At 36.4% G+C, this 19,264-nt stretch overlaps 1 protein-coding gene across 1 annotated transcript in view; it reads right to left on the bottom strand.

Moving 5' to 3' along the window:
* Positions 1 to 3,890: 3,890 nt before the first annotated feature.
* LOC107668312 (dysferlin) overlaps positions 3,891 to 19,264 on the bottom strand; it is an 88,334-nt gene continuing 72,960 nt past the window's right edge. The window contains 15 exon segments of the mRNA XM_016460156.1: positions 3,891 to 5,613; positions 6,710 to 6,788; positions 7,121 to 7,189; positions 7,336 to 7,445; positions 8,516 to 8,688; positions 9,520 to 9,619; positions 11,848 to 11,989; positions 12,274 to 12,369; positions 12,460 to 12,548; positions 13,795 to 13,934; positions 15,481 to 15,623; positions 16,019 to 16,189; positions 16,498 to 16,589; positions 17,200 to 17,355; positions 18,638 to 18,766. Of these exon segments, the coding sequence (XP_016315642.1) occupies positions 5,554 to 5,613; positions 6,710 to 6,788; positions 7,121 to 7,189; positions 7,336 to 7,445; positions 8,516 to 8,688; positions 9,520 to 9,619; positions 11,848 to 11,989; positions 12,274 to 12,369; positions 12,460 to 12,548; positions 13,795 to 13,934; positions 15,481 to 15,623; positions 16,019 to 16,189; positions 16,498 to 16,589; positions 17,200 to 17,355; positions 18,638 to 18,766 (1,749 nt within the window). The 3' untranslated portion in view covers positions 3,891 to 5,553.

Raw genomic sequence — 19,264 nt, 5'->3', positions numbered from 1 at the left:
AATCTTGGCAGACCTGTAGCAGGACCTTTTATTGTCGTGGTCCAAACTCAAGGATAGGCTGTGAGCCAGACATGTCTGTAAGGAATACTCAGTAGGGCATCAAGTGCGTACCACCCTGCTGCTTGAAGAATGCATGAAGCAGGCAAACAAATATGCACACTGCTGCATAAAAACCACCTCTATTGCCATATGTGTTCAAGGGTGAGAGGGCACCGTAAGGCCACCAGGCCTGTTGTAACAGAAATAACTTAGAATACAGAATGAAATGGCAGTGGATTTTGCTTTGGATTTGAGTGACCAATATTAATTAACAAACATGTGAAGATCCATCCCAATCTCATTAGTATTTGTAGGTATTTATATTGTTAAAGCACATTTTGTACGTTTGGATATGCTGAAATGGACAACATGGATGTACTGACAGCAGCTAAAATATATTTAAAAAGTAAAAAATATGTACATATGCACAGAAACATAAAATATATTTGTACATCATAATATTATAGATGTTTATTATATATTATACTTATTGTATAATAATACAGATATTTATTATGATTAATATATGATTAAAATATAATAGGCAGATAAATGTATACAGAAACAATTCAGCTTACAGTATGATACTATATAGATATTTGTAAACAAGTATTTTGTGAATGATATATAATGAACACTGAACATAATTAATCTTACTGAGTAAATACAATAAAACCAATCAATTAACAGTGTTACTGCTCCCTCTGTTAGCCTATATAGTTTTATTACTATACAGAATTATTTATATTTTCCCTTATCATATTAAGTTTTAGTAATTTAGTTGTGTTTTTGCCACCTTTATTATTTTTTAATATAGTTTGTTTATCTCATTTAACAAATGAATGTTGTTTTTTATGGTTTAGTTGTAATTAACCCTGCCTATTAATTTCATGATTTTAGTATTTCATGAACCTAAAAGAATTTGTTGACATCTACATTAAACATGCTGGTTTTAAAGGTGCGGTCAGTACAATGCATGTTTCAGTGTCTTTGCACACTTTATGTACCTATGATAACCAATGAATGTACAGATTTTTTTTATTTTATTTTTTTTTTTAGATTTTTAAAAAAGTGATTTCATTCAAATTGAATGATTTGAATGATTCAAAAGTGCATCATTTCACTATTCAAAGAGCAAAAACCTGCTAAATCTCAGGCATTGTCAAAACAAAGGCAAGAGAAACAAAGGTGACTCAACACATCAAAAATCTAGTGATTGCTCTGCTTGTAAAATTATATAGCTTTTTCCATTTCGCAGTTCAAAATTCCACCTTGTTTATTCAGTTGATAATTAAGTGTAAAATGAGATAATACATATGTATATGCTTGCAAAAAGCGCTTTAAGAGGCCACTTAGTGAGACTATTATAGCTACCATAAAGGCAGAGAATAAACATGCAACAAATGCAAATCCAAAGATGGCTAATTATCGAGAACCCACGTCCAAAATCATTCATTTCTTAAAGTAACCATGATGTTCCCTTAGTCCTGGTGTTATTAATCCATTAATGCTGTCTACATAAATTTGGAGAGATGGCGGCTGGGGCGATTTTGGAAAGGTCGGAGCAGTCAATGCAGATGTGGTTTTATAGGAAAGGCTTTTTGATGTTGACTGTCTGGATTTTTCCATGTTCTCACTCAAGAAACATTAAAAAATAAGTTCTGTTAAGCCCAATGATCCTTTTCTATGTGGAGAACAAGTCACGCCTTTGCCTCAAACATAGTAAAACCCATTAAAATGCAAAAACAAAGGACATCTGAAATGGACTTTCACTCAAAGGCCTATTTTAAACTAGGCTAAGATGTATTTAGTATTGATATCATTGTCAATTTAAACAATATTCCCATATTTCCTTGTTTGCATCAAGAGCCTAATTTATAGGAACCCCTCAGCTGGTGACATCTGATATTTCCCCAAAACAAAGGAGAGACCAAAAGTGGTGACAAGGGTCTGGCTCCTGCCTCCAGTGGTCAGGGAGCACAGGAAGTTCACCAAGGCTGAAATAACACACCCAAACCAAGCCTGACATTCACGTGCCTGTTATCTACACAGGGCGAAGTGAAGAAACTGAGAAAGCAGGAGAAAGGCAGCAGCAATTAGGGAAAAAAAGAAGACTGCTGAAACAAAGTTACGGTCAACGTTTTGCAGACTTCACAAGTTCACACACAGGTTAGTGAACAGTGAGCGTTTTTCACTTCTTTGCTGTTCAAGAGTTAATTGTCGTGTAAGTTTGACATGACTATGTTGTCACTTCCTTTACAGAAAGCTAGGACACAAATCAATACCTGAGAAAGATTGAGTTGATTTTGTACATAAGGAAACTGCTGTACGAGTCCCTTTTTCTCCTAGAAACAAAATCTTTCGTTCTCCTGTTTGTATTTTTAAAGCATCAATGAGCCTGATTTTGGGTAATTGTATACATCAACTGGTGCCTTGATAAAGTTGTTGTTGGGGCAAATTAAATCTTAAATTCCACAGATTTGATTCTACATTAAATGTGTACAAAGACAAATAAGACATGCAAAAATATTCTTTATACATTTTCTAAATGAATGCTTTGTGCTCATCATGCACTATGCCAATAATGTGCACTGACCTGATTTTATGATTACTTTTATCAATACTGAATAATGAAGGAATACTGAATAAGTGACCAAGTTTACATCCACAAGATTATTTCAAGTTTTTTTAAATTATATATGCAGTATATATACGTTTACCAAGGCTGCATTTATTTGATCAAATATACAGAAAATGTTTAAAATATTAAATAAACATATTTAGAAATATTAGTTTAAAATAACATCTGTTTTAAAATATTATAAATGTAATTTATTTCTGTGATGGCAAAGGATATTTTACTTATTTTTGTAGAAACAGTGACACATTTTTTTTCAGTATGCTATGATGAATAAAAGTCCAAAAGAACAGAATTTATTTAAAATAGAAATCTAAAAACATAAATGTAAAAGTCTTTAAATCAATCACTTTTGATTAATTTTATGTGCATAAAAATTATTTTCAAAAAAAAAAACTTGAATGACAGTGTGTGTATACACTGTAAAAAACGATTAGTTATCTTAACATTTTTAGTAACTTAAAATTCAACATTAGACTAAGTAATCATGGTTGTTTTATTTAAGTTGGATATTTAAGTTAGCTCAACAAATTTAAAGTCATTATAATTGCAGCAATATTTTTTTTTTTACAGTGGATGTAAACATGAACATGAACTGGGGTTCATGGTCCCATTCAGGTTGGGCTGGAGCAGTACACAGAGGTACAGTGATTATGTGGTTTCACTGAGTGCCAAATCTATCACTCTATCACACAATGGTATAACTTGCACTGGATACTATGATATGGCCATTTCTATATATTGTAACCTTGTTACAATGAGTAAAAGTGTGTGAGAGACTTCAAAACGGTGTCTCACCAAATTTACAACGTTTTAATAATTAACTTTTCCTCCCTACACTGTTAAGAGTTAACAAGACCCATGAACAGTAAGAGTATCCTACACCAAAAGAAAAGTGAGCTCAGAACATTGTTTCAGAAATATACTGTATCATATTTTAAATGACTCACTTTACAGAACAGCTATTAGAAATGCAAGAGTAAGTTGCCCTTGGCTCCATGAACCCCTGGCTAGGCGCTGGAGTGCTTCTAATTTGTTCTCAAGTCATACACCCTGAGCGGTCTGTTGTGGTTTGGCTTTAAAGGTTAAATGTGCACATAAGGTAGTCCGTGGATCTAGTGAAAAAATTCAAATAAAAGCAACACATTTCTTTAGAAGAAACGTCAATTACATCTGACTCAAAATGAAAAGATAAATATATACAAAATGGTGTATAGATGGGTATATATTTGACCAAAGCATATTACAGTGAGATACAAATACAGTCGATTTCAACAGTGAATCAGAGATGACAGCAGAAGCTTTAAGACAATTAGACGATGTGCATCTTTACAGTAAAGACTGCGAAAGCCATTCAGAATGTCAATAACAGAAATATCTATTTTGACTGTCAAATTAAGAAATGTATGGCAAAAGTTGTAAATGAATGACAACTATTCATAGACGCTCAGCATGGGGATTTGTGTTTTGCATAAATCCAGTTATTCAGCTGTATACTGTACAATATTTGGCAAGAGAACGCTTAGGCAAAGCTTTTTTGGTTAATGTTTTCTCATTCACTTTCCTTTCATAAATCAGTGATATTGTAGATCCATGCACAGATGTGCAGAAAATAGCTACAATAAAAAAAAAACATAATCGCTCATTTTTCTTTCTGTAACAGAGATAGCAATGCATCCTTTTTACTGTCAAATCAGTTACTTGATGGAAACATCAAATCCCTTCTTCACTACTTTTGCCCTCATTTTTTAAAATAAAATGTAAACACTTTTGGACATCCTGCAGATTATGTCAGATTAACCCAGATATCTTGACATTTTCTGTTCATAGAGAAGCTCCATCAGATAAATATAATGTGAGCATGCAGAGTTGACAAAACAGACGCTCCAAGTTTTGAGATTCCAGTTTCACTAAATGTGAATCCACCATAGTTTATACTCACTAGGTAGAAGAGGAGCTCATGACCTGGTCATGGAGAGAAAACAAGTAATTTGTGTATTTTATCATGTAACAGCTCTTTCACAGGCATGTTTAGAAGTCTGGCAAATTCTTCCAGATGCGCCTGCTCATTTTCATGCTTTACAGAGTCAAATGCAAAAAGGCACAAAGGCACCCGGGGCATGAGTGTAACATTTACACAAATAAACAAGTCTTTTATCTCTCATTCTCGTTCACAGCCCACATTCCACACACACACATACATTCACACACATGTTGCCAACCCACAGTTGACCCTGAATCCATTTAGAGGGGATTTCACTAAAACGAAATAACAGAGTGTGATAGTAATCAGAGAGGTGGGCTTGCTGACAGTGGGGGCTCAGCTAATAACCGGCCTGTCTCGGATCTTACAGCCTAACGGTACAAATCAGGTTTTAACCTAAAGAGCCAGCACTGTTGAAAGGAGAGGAACGAATGGATGGGAGGTGGTGGGACACGGTTCTGTCTCCCTCTCTCTGCATGAAGGAAGAAGAAAGAAGCATCTGGCTGTGAAGAAAGAACCCAGTTTTACAGGAGACATGAAAAAGGATTAAACGGGCAGGGAGATGAAAGTGTAAGCGGGAGTTAAAGAGAATACTGAGAGTTCAGGACCGGGGCAGATACGGGGCAGGGAGCTTGGTGTGTAATACATGTACAAACACACAGATGTTATGCAACTTTCATGCATATAGGGCTAGAACAGGCTAACGCACACATAAAGACTTCAAATACTCTCAGCCTGTCTTCAGTTTTCTCTTGGTTCGTAAGACACAAGGACATGTGCACAAGCGACGCAGATGTCTCCAGTAGGATGGACAGAGATGTGTGGATAGAGTTTTGGTGTGGTTGGTAATGGATGTGAGGGTTTATATCCTTTTTTTCTATCTTTTTCTGTCTCACTGTGTTCCTTTTCCCACTCCACTGAAGGGTCCAACCATCTTCATAGCAGCATAGTTCTATAAAAAATGCAATAGCAGTTTAAAAACGCAAAATTCTAGCACATTTTATAATCTATCTACAACTGTTTAATTACAACTGTAAAATTGAAAAGTGTAAAACTTAAATTTTCCTGTGATGGCAAAGCTGAATTTACAGCAGTCATTGATCTGGTCTTCAGTGTCACATGATCCTTCAGAAATTAGTCTAATATACTGATTTTGGTGCTCAAGAAACTTATTTATTTACTTACTTATTATTATAAACACTGAAAACAGTTGTGCTGCTTAGTATTTTTGTGCAAACTTATACTTTTTATTTTTTGTCAGGACTCTTTGATAAACAGAAAGTTCAAAAGAGCAGAAATATAAATCTTTTGTAACATTATAAATATCTTTACTGTCAATTTTGTATTATTTAATGTATCCTTGCTGAATTTAAGTATTCATTTCTTTAAAAAAAAAAAAAAGTACTGTCCCCAAACTTTTAAACGGTTATAATATAATATAATATAATATAATATAATATAATATAATATAATATAATATAATATAATATAATATAATATAATATAATATAATATAATATAATATAATATAATATAATATAATATAATATAATATAATATAATATAATATAATATAATATAATATAATATAATATAATATAATATAATATAATATAATATAATATAATATAATATAATATAATATAATATAATAATTAAAATAATAAAAATGGTACTATATGCACATATGGTTGGTTTTCTTGATCCTGTATATTTTACATTGTATGTATTGCTAATAGTTGAAAACATATTATTTCAACATATGTATGCTACACAGAACAATATGAAATGTCTTCAGTGTGCATGACTCTGTCTGTCTGTGTGTGTGTCTGTCTGTGTGTGTGTCTGTGTGTGTGTGTGTGTGTGTGTGTGTGTGTGTGTGTGTGTGTGTAATACTGAATAACACATGCCACATTCCTGAACTACGATCAGAGACATGCATCTCTGATCAAACACTGCATGATCTCAGAAACCCCCATTTAAACTTTAATCCTGTTCTTTTATCAACACAATTGCTACCATCCACACACATCCACACAGATACTTACAGGGAAGGCATAGAGAAAGACTCCAAGGAAGAGAAAAATGAAAAAGAGTACAAAGAAGCCCAGAATAAGCCACTTAAACCTCCTCCACACAATGAACTTAAACGTCTTATTAATATAATATAATATAATATAATATAATATAATATAATAATTAAAATAATAAAAATGGTACTATATGCACATATGGTTGGTTTTCTTGATCCTGTATATTTTACATTGTATGTATTGCTAATAGTTGAAAACATATTATTTCAACATATGTATGCTACACAGAACAATATGAAATGTCTTCAGTGTGCATGACTCTGTCTGTCTGTGTGTGTGTCTGTCTGTGTGTGTGTCTAGAGAAAGACTCCAAGGAAGAGAAAAATGAAAAAGAGTACAAAGAAGCCCAGAATAAGCCACTTAAACCTCCTCCACACAATGAACTTAAACGTCTTATATGGGGATGAGAACCATAAGAATGAGGTCTCAGGACGCCTGGAGAGAGAGAAAGAAAGTATATTAGCAACCATATATTAAATCCACCTTGAGCTAAGGGCCAATAAAAAGGCTAATACGAAATGTTATTTTATGTTTTTGTTATTTGGTGAGAGGAATGCCTGTGATGAGTGTGCTTAACTTACTGTGGCTCATCTAGATGGGGATTCATGTTGGGCTCATCTCTGCCGAGTCCTGCAGGCCTCTCATCCTGCTCCTGCTCAGAGACGATTTCCAGTGACATTTCCACCTTTCCCTGAGTGACAAAGAGCAGCTCAGTTTCTTGTAGCTCAAAAAGTAAAGCATGGCACTAGCAAAACCAAGGTCATGGGCTCGATTCTCAGGGAATGCATGAACCGATCAATTGTAAACCTGCAATGCCATGTAAGTCACTTTGGATAAATGCATCTGCCAAATGCATAGTGTAACTGTAATGTAAAAGAGACATACAGGCTTGTAGTTGAAAAATGCATAATGTATGATTAAAATATGTAAAAATATGATTAATAATAGTTTAATTGTCAGGATTCTGGACTGTCTGTGTTGTGTTTTTGCTCCCCACGTGCTTTCCATGACCCAGTGAAAAGTAGTAGCATCAGACATCCTGGAGTCCACATTTACCATTTTTAGTAGCAATCAAATGAAGTAAACATCAACATTTCTTATTGAATGTTCATCGTGTGCTACATGTGTTCCTGTCTGCCCTGTATACCCCGTGTTGGAAGGATTAAAGACTGTATTTACTGCGAATTCTCCTGTGTCTCCTCGCTCCTCAGTGTAGTACGACCATGACATTAATATTATTTAATTTTAATTTTTAATATGAGAAGTATTATAAAAAATAGATTGAATTATTTAACTTATGTAACTGAATATTTAAATACAATAAAATTGAACAGAACTAACCTGAAACTATAAATGTGCATTATAATATAAATAATAATTTTTTTTTTACCGAAAATTACTTCAGTTTTCAAATATTTTTATTCAGTGCAGGACAGTCTGATTTAATTATCCTCCCAAACGTAGAGTATGTTATATTGTGTCATAACTGTCTAAATATATATGAGAGGGTCTAATCGATATGATACCAGCAATTTGATTTTAGTTATGAAACATATAAAAGGTGTAGTATGTGTCACCATAGAAAATAGAACAATTTTGTGATGCAAGATGAAAACTAGAATTATGCTGACAGAAAAAAAATCAACAGAAAAATTCAAATGAAATAAAAAAGTTAAACTGAAACTAAAAACCAAAACCTAAATAAATAAAATAGTGAATTTCTCAACACAACAATAACCCTGGTTTGTGTGTAACTCTTACTGCAAGTATCTTTTCATTTTCTCTGTCACACATGCAAGGCCACCAGCCTTTTACTGTCTTCTGCTCAAACAAAGACACCAGTTTGTCCTGGGACTGAGAGAGCATCTCAAGACCACACTTCTCTGGAGACTTTGCTGGACTCAGCATATGGTTCAGATCCATTTCCAAAGAGCCTTAGAAAGAGAGAGAGAGAAGAACCGAGCAAAAAGTTAAACAATTTATGTGTCACACACAATGATACACTACAGCAGTGAAACATTACATATAAGAAAAGAAAATATCTAAGTTTAGAACAGCAGATATATATTTAAATGTAGAAATAAGAATATAATAGAAGCAACAGTCAGCAAGTGCCCTAATCTTGTTTTTCTCAATCATTTCTCATAATATCAGTCAAAAAAGTCTGTGACCTTCAGACTTTGCTGGCAGTCTGTCGTTTTCTTTGAGGTTTCCCCATTGTGGTCGGATGCTAATTATTTTACAAATGTACATAGATCTATGTATTTTATAGAAGTCTTTAAGAAGTCGGGTCATAACTTATTTCTCTTCCAGTTGTGCTGACATGTTGGAAATTGGGTTCAGCTGATAATAATAGCATTAGCAGTAAAGATGTTATTGAGGGCTCTTGTGGTCTGAATGATGTATTTGCGTTATTATTGTTAAGTGTATTTATGCTGACAGTCACGCTACACAACCATGCGGTGGGTAATCTCACACAAGTTAAGGAGGTTCAGGTTTTGGTAACCATCTCCCTGTACACACATATCCATATAGACAGAGGTATAGGTTAATGACAATAAACCACACACATGGTCCTATCAGTGTGGTCCAGTTCCACAGAACGTTTCTCTTCTGTCATGTCAAGGCTGAGAAATATGCTTGAAAAACAGCTTTGTGGTGCTTTGCAAGGTTAACACGACTGAATTTGCTGAGGGTGGCGAAGCTGTGGAAGTGAGCTGAGGAGTGATCTGGCACGAGGGATGATTATTGGATTTTGGTCTTACCAAGGAAATCATCAAAGGAGAACTTGTCGTTGTCCCAGATCTGGATAGTAAATTTAGGAGGAAGTTTTGTTTCAACTTTATCCAGACTCCAAAAATGCTCCTGCAGAGAAAGAAACATGTTGAAACAAGTTGACAGAGGTACAAACAGAAGAACTACTTATTAATTTGTCATTTTGCCTATGCAAGTGTAACTGTTTATTTCATTGTAAGTGTTTTACTTTAACTGTGAAAAGTAAGTTTTCTGTTGTAATCAACATTATGCACCAAATGCTGTCGAGTAAGCCTAATTATTAAATATTATTTTAAGCAAGTACTAAGTACTAAGCTAAGTACTAGAGATGCACAATATTACCATTCTCGCTGATAGTGACGAGTCAATAATTATTTTCATGTTAGAGCTGATAATATATACATATGGCAGATATGAAAGTATATTTTCAAAATATTTTATTTACATTTTTATAATATTATGTCTAAATAAATTTAAAATAAAACTAAATAAACCATTTTAAATGTATATTTGCTACAAGTGAATTAAAGCATCAAAACATTATCATGTTTAATAAGAAAAAAGATAAGGTAACTTAACAGTGTTATTCAATTATTCGTGCTTTAAATATTAATTTTAAGTGCACATTAGATGATGGAAAAGGTAATCCAAATGTAAAAATATGGTAAATGAGCTTGTATAAATAAATATCCAATACTGAGCAATTCCGAAGAAAAAAAAACAAAAAAAAAACTATAATACTAACGGATAACCTGATAAACAGTTGATATTAAAGTTCTACACTATTTAGTCTAAAAAATTAAATATAAAACAAATTTAAATCAACAATTTTAAACACTAAAAGAGAACTTACACAACATGTACAGTATGAAAAAATGGATATTCATTTTGATATTTGTTAAATATTACATTTAACAGTTTTTAATTATTAATGAATTAAAGATTAAGTGAGCTTTAGATGATGGCAAAGGTAATCTAAATATAAAAAAGTGGAAATGAGCATTAACAATTAAATGTTCAATATCAACATATATTAAATAAATTCAATAATCTCAAATAACAGTCAAAAATTGATATAGTGTGCATCACTACTAAGCGCCTTGCTTGTGACATTAAACCCAACAACCTATTAGTACCCAGCCCTACAAATGAGCTACACCACCTCTAGGAAAAACAGAGAGGCAGAAATAAACTGACAGACCAAGACAGCAACTGAGAAAGACAGAGTGAGTAAATGATAGCGTGAATGTGTGAAGCAGAATTAGAAAGAGGGTGAGAGTCAGAGGGAGAGTGAGAGCCACCAAGAGCAACAGAAACGTCCCAGTCAGAAAAGAGTGTTAGCGACTCCCACAACAGCCCTGATTCTGCACCCCACCGCCAGACAGGATTCCATCTGCGTGACAGCATTCCCACCGTACTGTACCCGTGATGGATGTGCGGACAATCACGGCGAGGATAATGAACTCACGCTTGACAGAGCCGCACTGCTGCCGTTCACCGGTAAACAGGCCGCGCGGTCTGCACATCCTGCCTGACAACCGCATACAGCTCCATCAAAACAAACACTGCAAACAAGAACTCGCTTCTAATTTATCACAGAGGGCCGTGTTTCATGCAAGAGAATCTGTTCCGCTATGTATCGGTTCTATTGTGTGTTGCGTCCAGCAAACTTCAGCCAAAGTGGATATATCTTTTGACAGCTGTTGCGGGCTGCTCTCAATTTAATGGGTGGAACCGCTATCTTCAATCTTACCATAACTGATCTCTTGCCTGCCAAAACCTCACTTTAAGTGCCTTGTCCATCACAACTGTTTTCCCTGAGATTGCTTGGATGAAGTCTGGACTGTCTTGCAGTTACAAGATGTTCATGTACCACGTTCGGTAAGTGGAAGCGTGCCAGATGCAGCCTGCAACATATCTGGGTTTGAAACATTGCATTAAACACCTGCCAACCGCAGTGATATCTTTCAAAATGTGGGCGTTAGACTAAACCTCTGCAAATCATACAGGATGATCTATTCGGATCACCTATTCAGATTCAATCAATCTGAGATTTTCATTTCAGCAACATAGCTGAAGTGCAGTGTGGATATAAATGTCGACAGGCCTAGCATCACTAGCTAACCACTAAACAAACCCGGTTTGAATTCTCTTTTTATGTCTTTTTCAATTGACAATTGACATATTTCCACTAAACTCAAAAATGTATATTATGTCTCGCCTTCTTATCAACAGTTCAGAGTTTTTTCATTTTGAGTTTTCCTTCATGTCTTTCTCAAATGTCTCCACTTAATTTACAAATGCAGATTACGTCTCACCTTCTTATCAATGGTGCAGAGCTGTTCTGCAGGTAAATAGTGGAAGGGGAAGAGAAACCGCCAGTTAAAGTTGCCCTCACCACCCAGTGATCGATAGTGCACATCTGTTTTCTGCTTGTTCTCTTCGTGGCCGTGCATCCAGCTAGGATTGAAAAAAATAACATTCACAATTACCCGACACATCATTTCCAACACATTAGAAGACAATGCTGCTTAGCTGTAATTGACCTACAGCTTGGGTCTGTGGTTGCCTTGCAACTATGTTTTTTTTGCTACTGATCGATAATTTTTGCAAGCCGTTGTTACTATTGGTCACAGTGGCAACAGACAAGCAACAGGCCCATGACATGGGAAACAAGAGCAACTTCATTTAACCAGAGCTCATACACACAAACCCAACAACCCATTTATGACACCCAGATGTACCCTTTCACATAAATGTCACTCATCTTCTCCCCAGTAACACTGACATCATCCAAGATAACATCTCTTGTGTTCCATATAACACAGCGCAGGAAGAACCTATGGGAGCAGAAAACATGGACACGTTATGCTTCTAGATGTGTTTTGAAAACAAAATTGACAGATATTAAACCAAGGAAATGCTCTTACTTTTTAGCTTTGCGTGGCGTGATGTTGAATGGAGGTCCTGGTGGGCCTAAAGATTTCGGGAAAATGTCCACCCACATCTGCAACCGTCCCTGGGTTTTGGTAATAAAATAACTCAGTAAAGAGTGACAGGGCATGTCATGAAAAACATGAGAAAAGCATAGTGAAAGCTATATGAGATAATAGATTTTGCTCTGCAAAAAATGAAATAATAAAATAAAATTGTATTACATTTTTAAAATAGTATAGTATAAAATAAAATGCACTACATAATAGGGGTTGCACCGACTAATCGAATAGTCGACTAGTCGACTTCAATGCTCTGCCATGACGCTTTAAGCTCGACGTCGACTAGTCGCTGGTCCTATAGAGGGCGCAACAGGATAAGAAATCTTTGAAGGACTTCCACATTTACGCTCCGTTTCCAAACAGTTCAAATGACAAATAAATGCATACTCTGAAAGCGCTCCACAAGACATGTGCGATTATATTACTGGATGCTCGAAATTGAACGGGAGAATGCACGTTTTAAACAGCTTATTGTACAGGTACGTTAATCGCCGGTCGAATCTAATGCGCTGCTGCACTGTAACGCACACACATAGGATACAGACAGTAGTGTACATCACGCGCACAGAATAATTCAGCGCGGAAATGTATTGTCAACACTGTTCTGTGATTTCTCAATAAAATAGCTTAGAAACCGAAAAGTTCAAGCATATATTTCTTAATAACTAAATTCCACAGCTTCACTACTAGTAGAGAGACGTTACCAGGTAGATTAATTCACACACGCAATCGCTCTCACTAATGCATTCATATTAATGTAATCTTTACTGTGCTACTTTATCTGTATCTGATTTAGAATGAGCAGAAATCTGTGAGAAATATAATGACCCAAAGACAAAATAACTGATCAAAAAGCTGTTATAGGAGCAACAGCGCTGTGTCATATGCCATAGCTGTGCACAAGGTGTTTGTCACAGCTCCAGACTTATTTGTTCATTAATGACGTCATCAGCGACTAGTCGACTTCGACTCGACTTTCATCACATAAAAGTCGACTTCAAAAAATCAGAAGTCGTTCAACCCCTACTACATAATTAAAATAAAACATAACATGAAAAACAAAATTAATTTTACTCTTTTTAAATTTAGTAAAGAATAAAATAAAATACATTGCATATTTACAATAAGATAAAATAAACTGTATAACATTTAAAATTAAAATCGTGCATAAAATCTACAAAAAAAATACATGTAAATAATAAATATAAAATATTATAAAATAATTGTAAAAAATTGAATTTTGGGAATAGGAATATGTGACTATGTAACCTGTTCTATATCTGGCTGTAGAGGGCTGTAGAGGGGTCGCGTCTCTACATGTTCAGGCACCAGACACTGCCTCTTCAACACCAACAGAGCTAGACGCTCCATCACTGGTCCCAGGTGAGCGTTAAGATGTTTTCCTTCATCTGAGGGCCAAATATAGTCAACAATAAGGTCACTGTAGTTTAAATTCATACTGACATAAAAAGCCAAAATGTTGAGGCACTTCAAACTTTTGTTTTTTTTTTAGCTTAAAATTGGTTAACAGTTAAAAGGAAGATTCATCATAATGTTATTTTCCGTTAAAACCGTGAAATGGAACCACTATGTAACCTCTGATTTGATATGAAGAACATTTGGGCATCAAGTTTTATTAAGCCATAACCGAGAGCAGAAAAAAAGCCAACATTCATGAAGCATTCCAGTTAAATAGTCGGAAATGTTTATCTTTCCCTGTTCCTCAGATGATGCGTTGATTTCATTGCTGTTGATCTAAGAAGAGAGTTTCCCCTTGTCAAAAAGCAAAAAGAGAGAGCGAGGGAAGAAAAAAAATAAACGCCCACTGTTCAGTTTATGGTTTGAAACCCTGCGTCACGTCCCTGAGGGAAACATGGTTAGAGTGTGGAGAAAAGAGGAAAAAGATTGAAGTGGAGGAAGAACTTTCTGCCATGAAGTTGGATGCCCGAAAAGGCCACCTGATAATTGCTTTGACCCGCGGGTTGCCGCGGTTACGTGGGCCAAACAAAGAGATGTAGTATTCCTCCGCGTCGAGACATGGGAGCTGGAGGCTGAGGAGCCTGCCACACTGTTGACCTTGGCTGAACATGCTTGCATGTTAGTTCACCATAAATCTGAAGCTGACCTCGTCCCAAAGCTTCATGGAAGGGAAAATGGCTGGAGAGCTTGGCTTTCTGTAGGCCATGTGTGACATCTGACTGGCTGAATGGCGCCGTGGGACTTGAAGGGCTTGGAGATCAAACCAGAAGTGCTGGGAGGATCTGATGGAGGTTACACACAAGTAAGATCAACATAATACACACCTAATGGTGAACTAGCATTAGTTAGCATTATCTTCCCAGGGGCACACTTTAAAACAGGAGGGGACGTCAGGTTGCTGTGGCAAGGAGTGATATATTTGCTGTGAATGAATGATTATGTCAGAGGTGCTGTATGTTTACACAGGTCCGTCGTCTTTACAATATCACACAGAGGGACAACTCATTCTTTCCATTCATAGCAGCGAGCAAGAACAGCCAAGCGGCCTCCCCGACAGCTCTGTGATCCCACACACACAGATATGATGTATGGCACAAGCCGAGACATATATCGTTATTCTTTTTCTGTCAGTGTTTTCACAGAACCGCAGCCGATCTCGTGCTCGACTTGCTTTTTTTTTAATGACGGAAGATGTGATTGAGTCAGGCTGGTGCTTTGATTAGCTCTTACTCGTGACTAATGCTTTCAGCAGCTCCAAAGAAAAGACTTCCACTTTCTTTGTTCGCCGTCCAGCCCATGGGTTTGATAGGTCGTGATGCCTGTGTTTATTCATACGTATGCGCTCACGTAATACACGGTTCTCTAAGAAGCCACTCTTGGTAACGACAATCGCAGAATTAATGATCAAATATCATGAGCATTAAATTCAGTGGTAGGAAACTAGGTCTGGTTGGGGTGTGTGTTTAGGACACTGACCAAGGTCTGCAACTGTGTACTCCTGTCCTCTGAAGTAGATTCTATCCTGCTTGTAGACCGGCAGTTTGTAGTTTCGCTTCTCGCACAGACGATGAAGTAACTGGGATGGTTTCAGCTGATCTCGCCACTGGTTAACTCCAGACCTGGAGTCGGCACAGTGACAAAAAGAGGGTAACTGTGTGTAACTGAGCAGAATGTGTTATCACAGTTACTGGGATTGCCAACAGTTAGTCAAAACTTAGGGTTAGGGACCAGCAAATCCATCTTAAACCAGCTAAGACAAGCACTTTCCCTTAGGCATAGTTGTTTTTTAAGCAAGGATGTGTTTCAGCATTATAATATGACAATGATTAAGCCAGTTTAAGGTGGTTTGCTGGTCTTTACTGGTTTGAGATTTTTTTTCCATTTGAGAATCACAATATGACATTGTATTAAGCTTTACAACATTAATTTCCTGATATTTACTGATTTCATAATGACTCCTAATAATACCTGGTAGGTGGAAGGAAATATAATGAGAGACAGAGGCATTTCTTACAAACAGTAGGACTGTGGCAGGCCGCAGCGAGCACCATGACACGACAAGAAGTGATTCTCCAAATCAATGACAGTCTCTCCAATTTTCTCATCTTTAGTGACCATGTCATAATCATACAGCGTGATTTTTAGGTCCTTCTCAAGAGGCAGAGAGCAAGTCAACTCAAACATCCTAAATGAGAATCAAAAGATATGCATTTCAATCTCTGAATACTTCCTTTGGTCAGAAATTATTTTGCTTAAATGTTTTCAAAAGCACACCCTTGCTATTCAGTCATCATTTAGTCACCAGATCAAACCTTCCTTCTAGCACATATTCAACACCAAGACCCTTAGAATTAGGGGCATCATCATTTTTATGAGTGTGGCGACCCCTGCTGGTATAATTGATCCTTGCAATGACGTGTTTCTATATGTGTGTGTGTTAGAGAGAGCGAGAGACTATGTTCAGGGACAGAAAGAAAAAGAAAAAAAACTTACTTTCCAAAGACAGGGTCCAAAGTACAGGGTATGTAATTGTCGTGGTCATCGACTGATTTCTTGCCAAGTGTGATCTTAACATAGGGGTCACACTACGAAAGAACAAGGAGTGCTTGTTAGTATGTGTTAACATAGCCACACACTCGCACATATATACCATAAGCGACAATATCCAAAACAGCACGCCCTCCTTTTGAAACTTAAAACAACTGGTCTTTGCTCTTTCGGTGGAAAAAAGCATCAAATCTCTGTGATCAGTATGTGTTTCATAGGCAGCGAGTACATGTGTGAAATGTTCCATATCATAACTCCTGGCCTGAGTAGGTGATGAAAGGACGTCATCTTAGCATATTCGCAACTAATGAAGGGAAAGCCCATCTGACGCAGGGCCAGCGGTGGTGGCGTGTTGGCCAGGTCTCGGGCAGCGATTGCAAGTTTATGGTTGTGGGTAAAAGGGTGGCTCCATGTTTTCATAAAGCAATTTCTCAGCTTTCTTATGACTCTGGCACTGCAGAGGCTTCGCAAAGGACTCGTCTGGCTGATGAAAAAAACTAAAGATTTGTGAATGCGTCTAGTGAAAATACAAGGGCTGTTGTAACAACCTCTCCCAACCCAGAGACGTATACAAAGTCACTGAAAAGCAAATTGCTTGTTAGCATGTTCCTTTCCTTTTTTGCCTTGTTTTGGCTCTGTTGTACCTACCTTGCCATTGGCATCTTTGGGCTGTAAGCCATAGGCCTGGATGATGTAGACACGTACCAGGCACTCCTCTATACCGTTTGGGGGAAGTTTGCGGAACTGGCGTGGGGGTACGGGCATCGAGGGATCGTCAGGCAATGGATAGATCTTAAATGAGCCCTGAAGAAGGACAGGAGTCAGTGTAACTCATGGTGCAATTTAGTTTTACTTTTTTCTGGAGACCTGCTGTCTGGGGCCTCCAGACAAACCTCAAATTACACTTTAATCCCTCAAATTTAGTTCCCTCAAATCCTACTAGAACTAAACCAGTTGTAATTCAAATAAACCAGGAAAAAGCATCTAGACTCTTCAAATTAAAGGTTCCAATTAGAAACGAAATGGGTTTTACAGCCATATGCCGGATGCCATAGGAGGGTATTTTTAAAAGTTCCAACCCCATATTACTGTTATTCTTTCATTATCTAAATAGATAAATATTAAAATAATAATAATAAAGCTGACAGAATCACATAACAAAATTACTAAAACCATTAAATTACTAAAACCACTAAAATAAATAAATAAATAAAAGCTATTCAAAATATCCCTAAATAGTACAATAGCATATAAACAATACTAAAACAACATTGGTCTGAAATGCTTCAATACATCACCATATGTCCCACAGAAGAAAGATAATAATGACTAAATGTTGACAAAATGATGACAATTTTAATGTTCTTTTTTCTTTCTTTCTTTTTTATTTTACATTTAAAAACCTTTTATTCCTTAATTCTTTCGAAAACATCAATGTAGTGATGCTTTAAAGAACACAGAAATAGGTTGCAAAGGGGCAGAAAATTTCCAATAAATTTGTGGGAACTTTTCAAAAGGTTCCAAAAATCCTGGAAAGTTTCCAGAAATATTCAGTCTCTTTGCACAACGTACCCAGAAACTAGTACAATGACTTGAATAACCCACAGTGTATCTTCAAAAACATTTTAATCTCCAATAAAACCGTATAGCAACCTCAACTACCCTATACAACATAACATGGTTCTTGGTAAGAGGCTTAGGGTGACCTAAAGGTCCCAGAACCATTAAAGAACCTCTATTTTTAAGAAACAGTGTCTGTAAAGAAGGCACGGAGGCACATTTTTGGAGATCTAGACAGTTTACCAAAAGAATGGCATAAGACTCTGGATCTGTTGCAGAACACTCTAAATTACCAAATTGTTCAATGGTAAATTTGACAAAGTACAGACTGACCCTGCCAGGCAAGTATGTGATCAGTTTAAATAGAAGGCCCAATTCAAACGACTTTGCATTAGCTTAGATAATGAGCAACGACACCCATCCATTGCTTCATCTGGCGCCATCTGAATGTTTTTCCTCTTGGAGACTGAATGAGAGCACATGAGATAGAAGTTGATAGTAGCTGAGAGGTTATGAGTGACCCTACCTTGAACTCTCCAACAACAGAAGCGTCTTCACTCTCATTCTGGACTCTTCCACGGTGAAGTTTAAACGTTTGACAGAAATCAGCCAACTGCTCGAAGCCTTCAACCTTCTCCAGTTCCCTGTCATACACCTGAGAAAGGAAGCACAGGAGAGTGTGTGATATATGATTTGGATGCAGATCTAGTTCTTTAAAAATGTGCTCTAATCAACTGAAAGGGCTGAAAGGACACATACTATGCACAAGACATCCATTGTTTGTCTTGCCAAAGCAGTTTCTTTAAGAATCTTGAACTCTGAGATCTTTAATTGTGGTTTTAACATTTCAGGCAAACAACCTCAAATGCATCATTAATACAAAAAGATCTGGAAATTCCTGATTATGAGAATGTTTAAAAACGGCAATAAAAATGCGCAAAAACGATTTGTGCCTGAGGAAAATATGCTTCGCCATGACATTACACAACTTTTAACTAGCGGCGCACAACTCTCCAACCAAACGGCCACCCAGGAGACAACTTAGTGACAAAAGTATGAAAGAATCCTCGTAAGCGAGTCGCTTTGTTTTTCTAGTTGACTCACTCAGGCCTGGTCCCTGAACGTGTGACACAGCACATGAAACCCTCTCCCA

The sequence above is a fragment of the Sinocyclocheilus anshuiensis genome, unplaced genomic scaffold (assembly GCF_001515605.1).
Source record: "Sinocyclocheilus anshuiensis isolate Anshui unplaced genomic scaffold, SAMN03320099.WGS_v1.1 scaffold337, whole genome shotgun sequence".
In the NCBI taxonomy this organism is placed as follows: Eukaryota; Metazoa; Chordata; class Actinopteri; order Cypriniformes; family Cyprinidae; genus Sinocyclocheilus; species Sinocyclocheilus anshuiensis.
The sequence above is the reverse complement of the archived record's forward strand: the minus strand, read 5'-3'. Positions and strand labels throughout refer to the sequence as shown.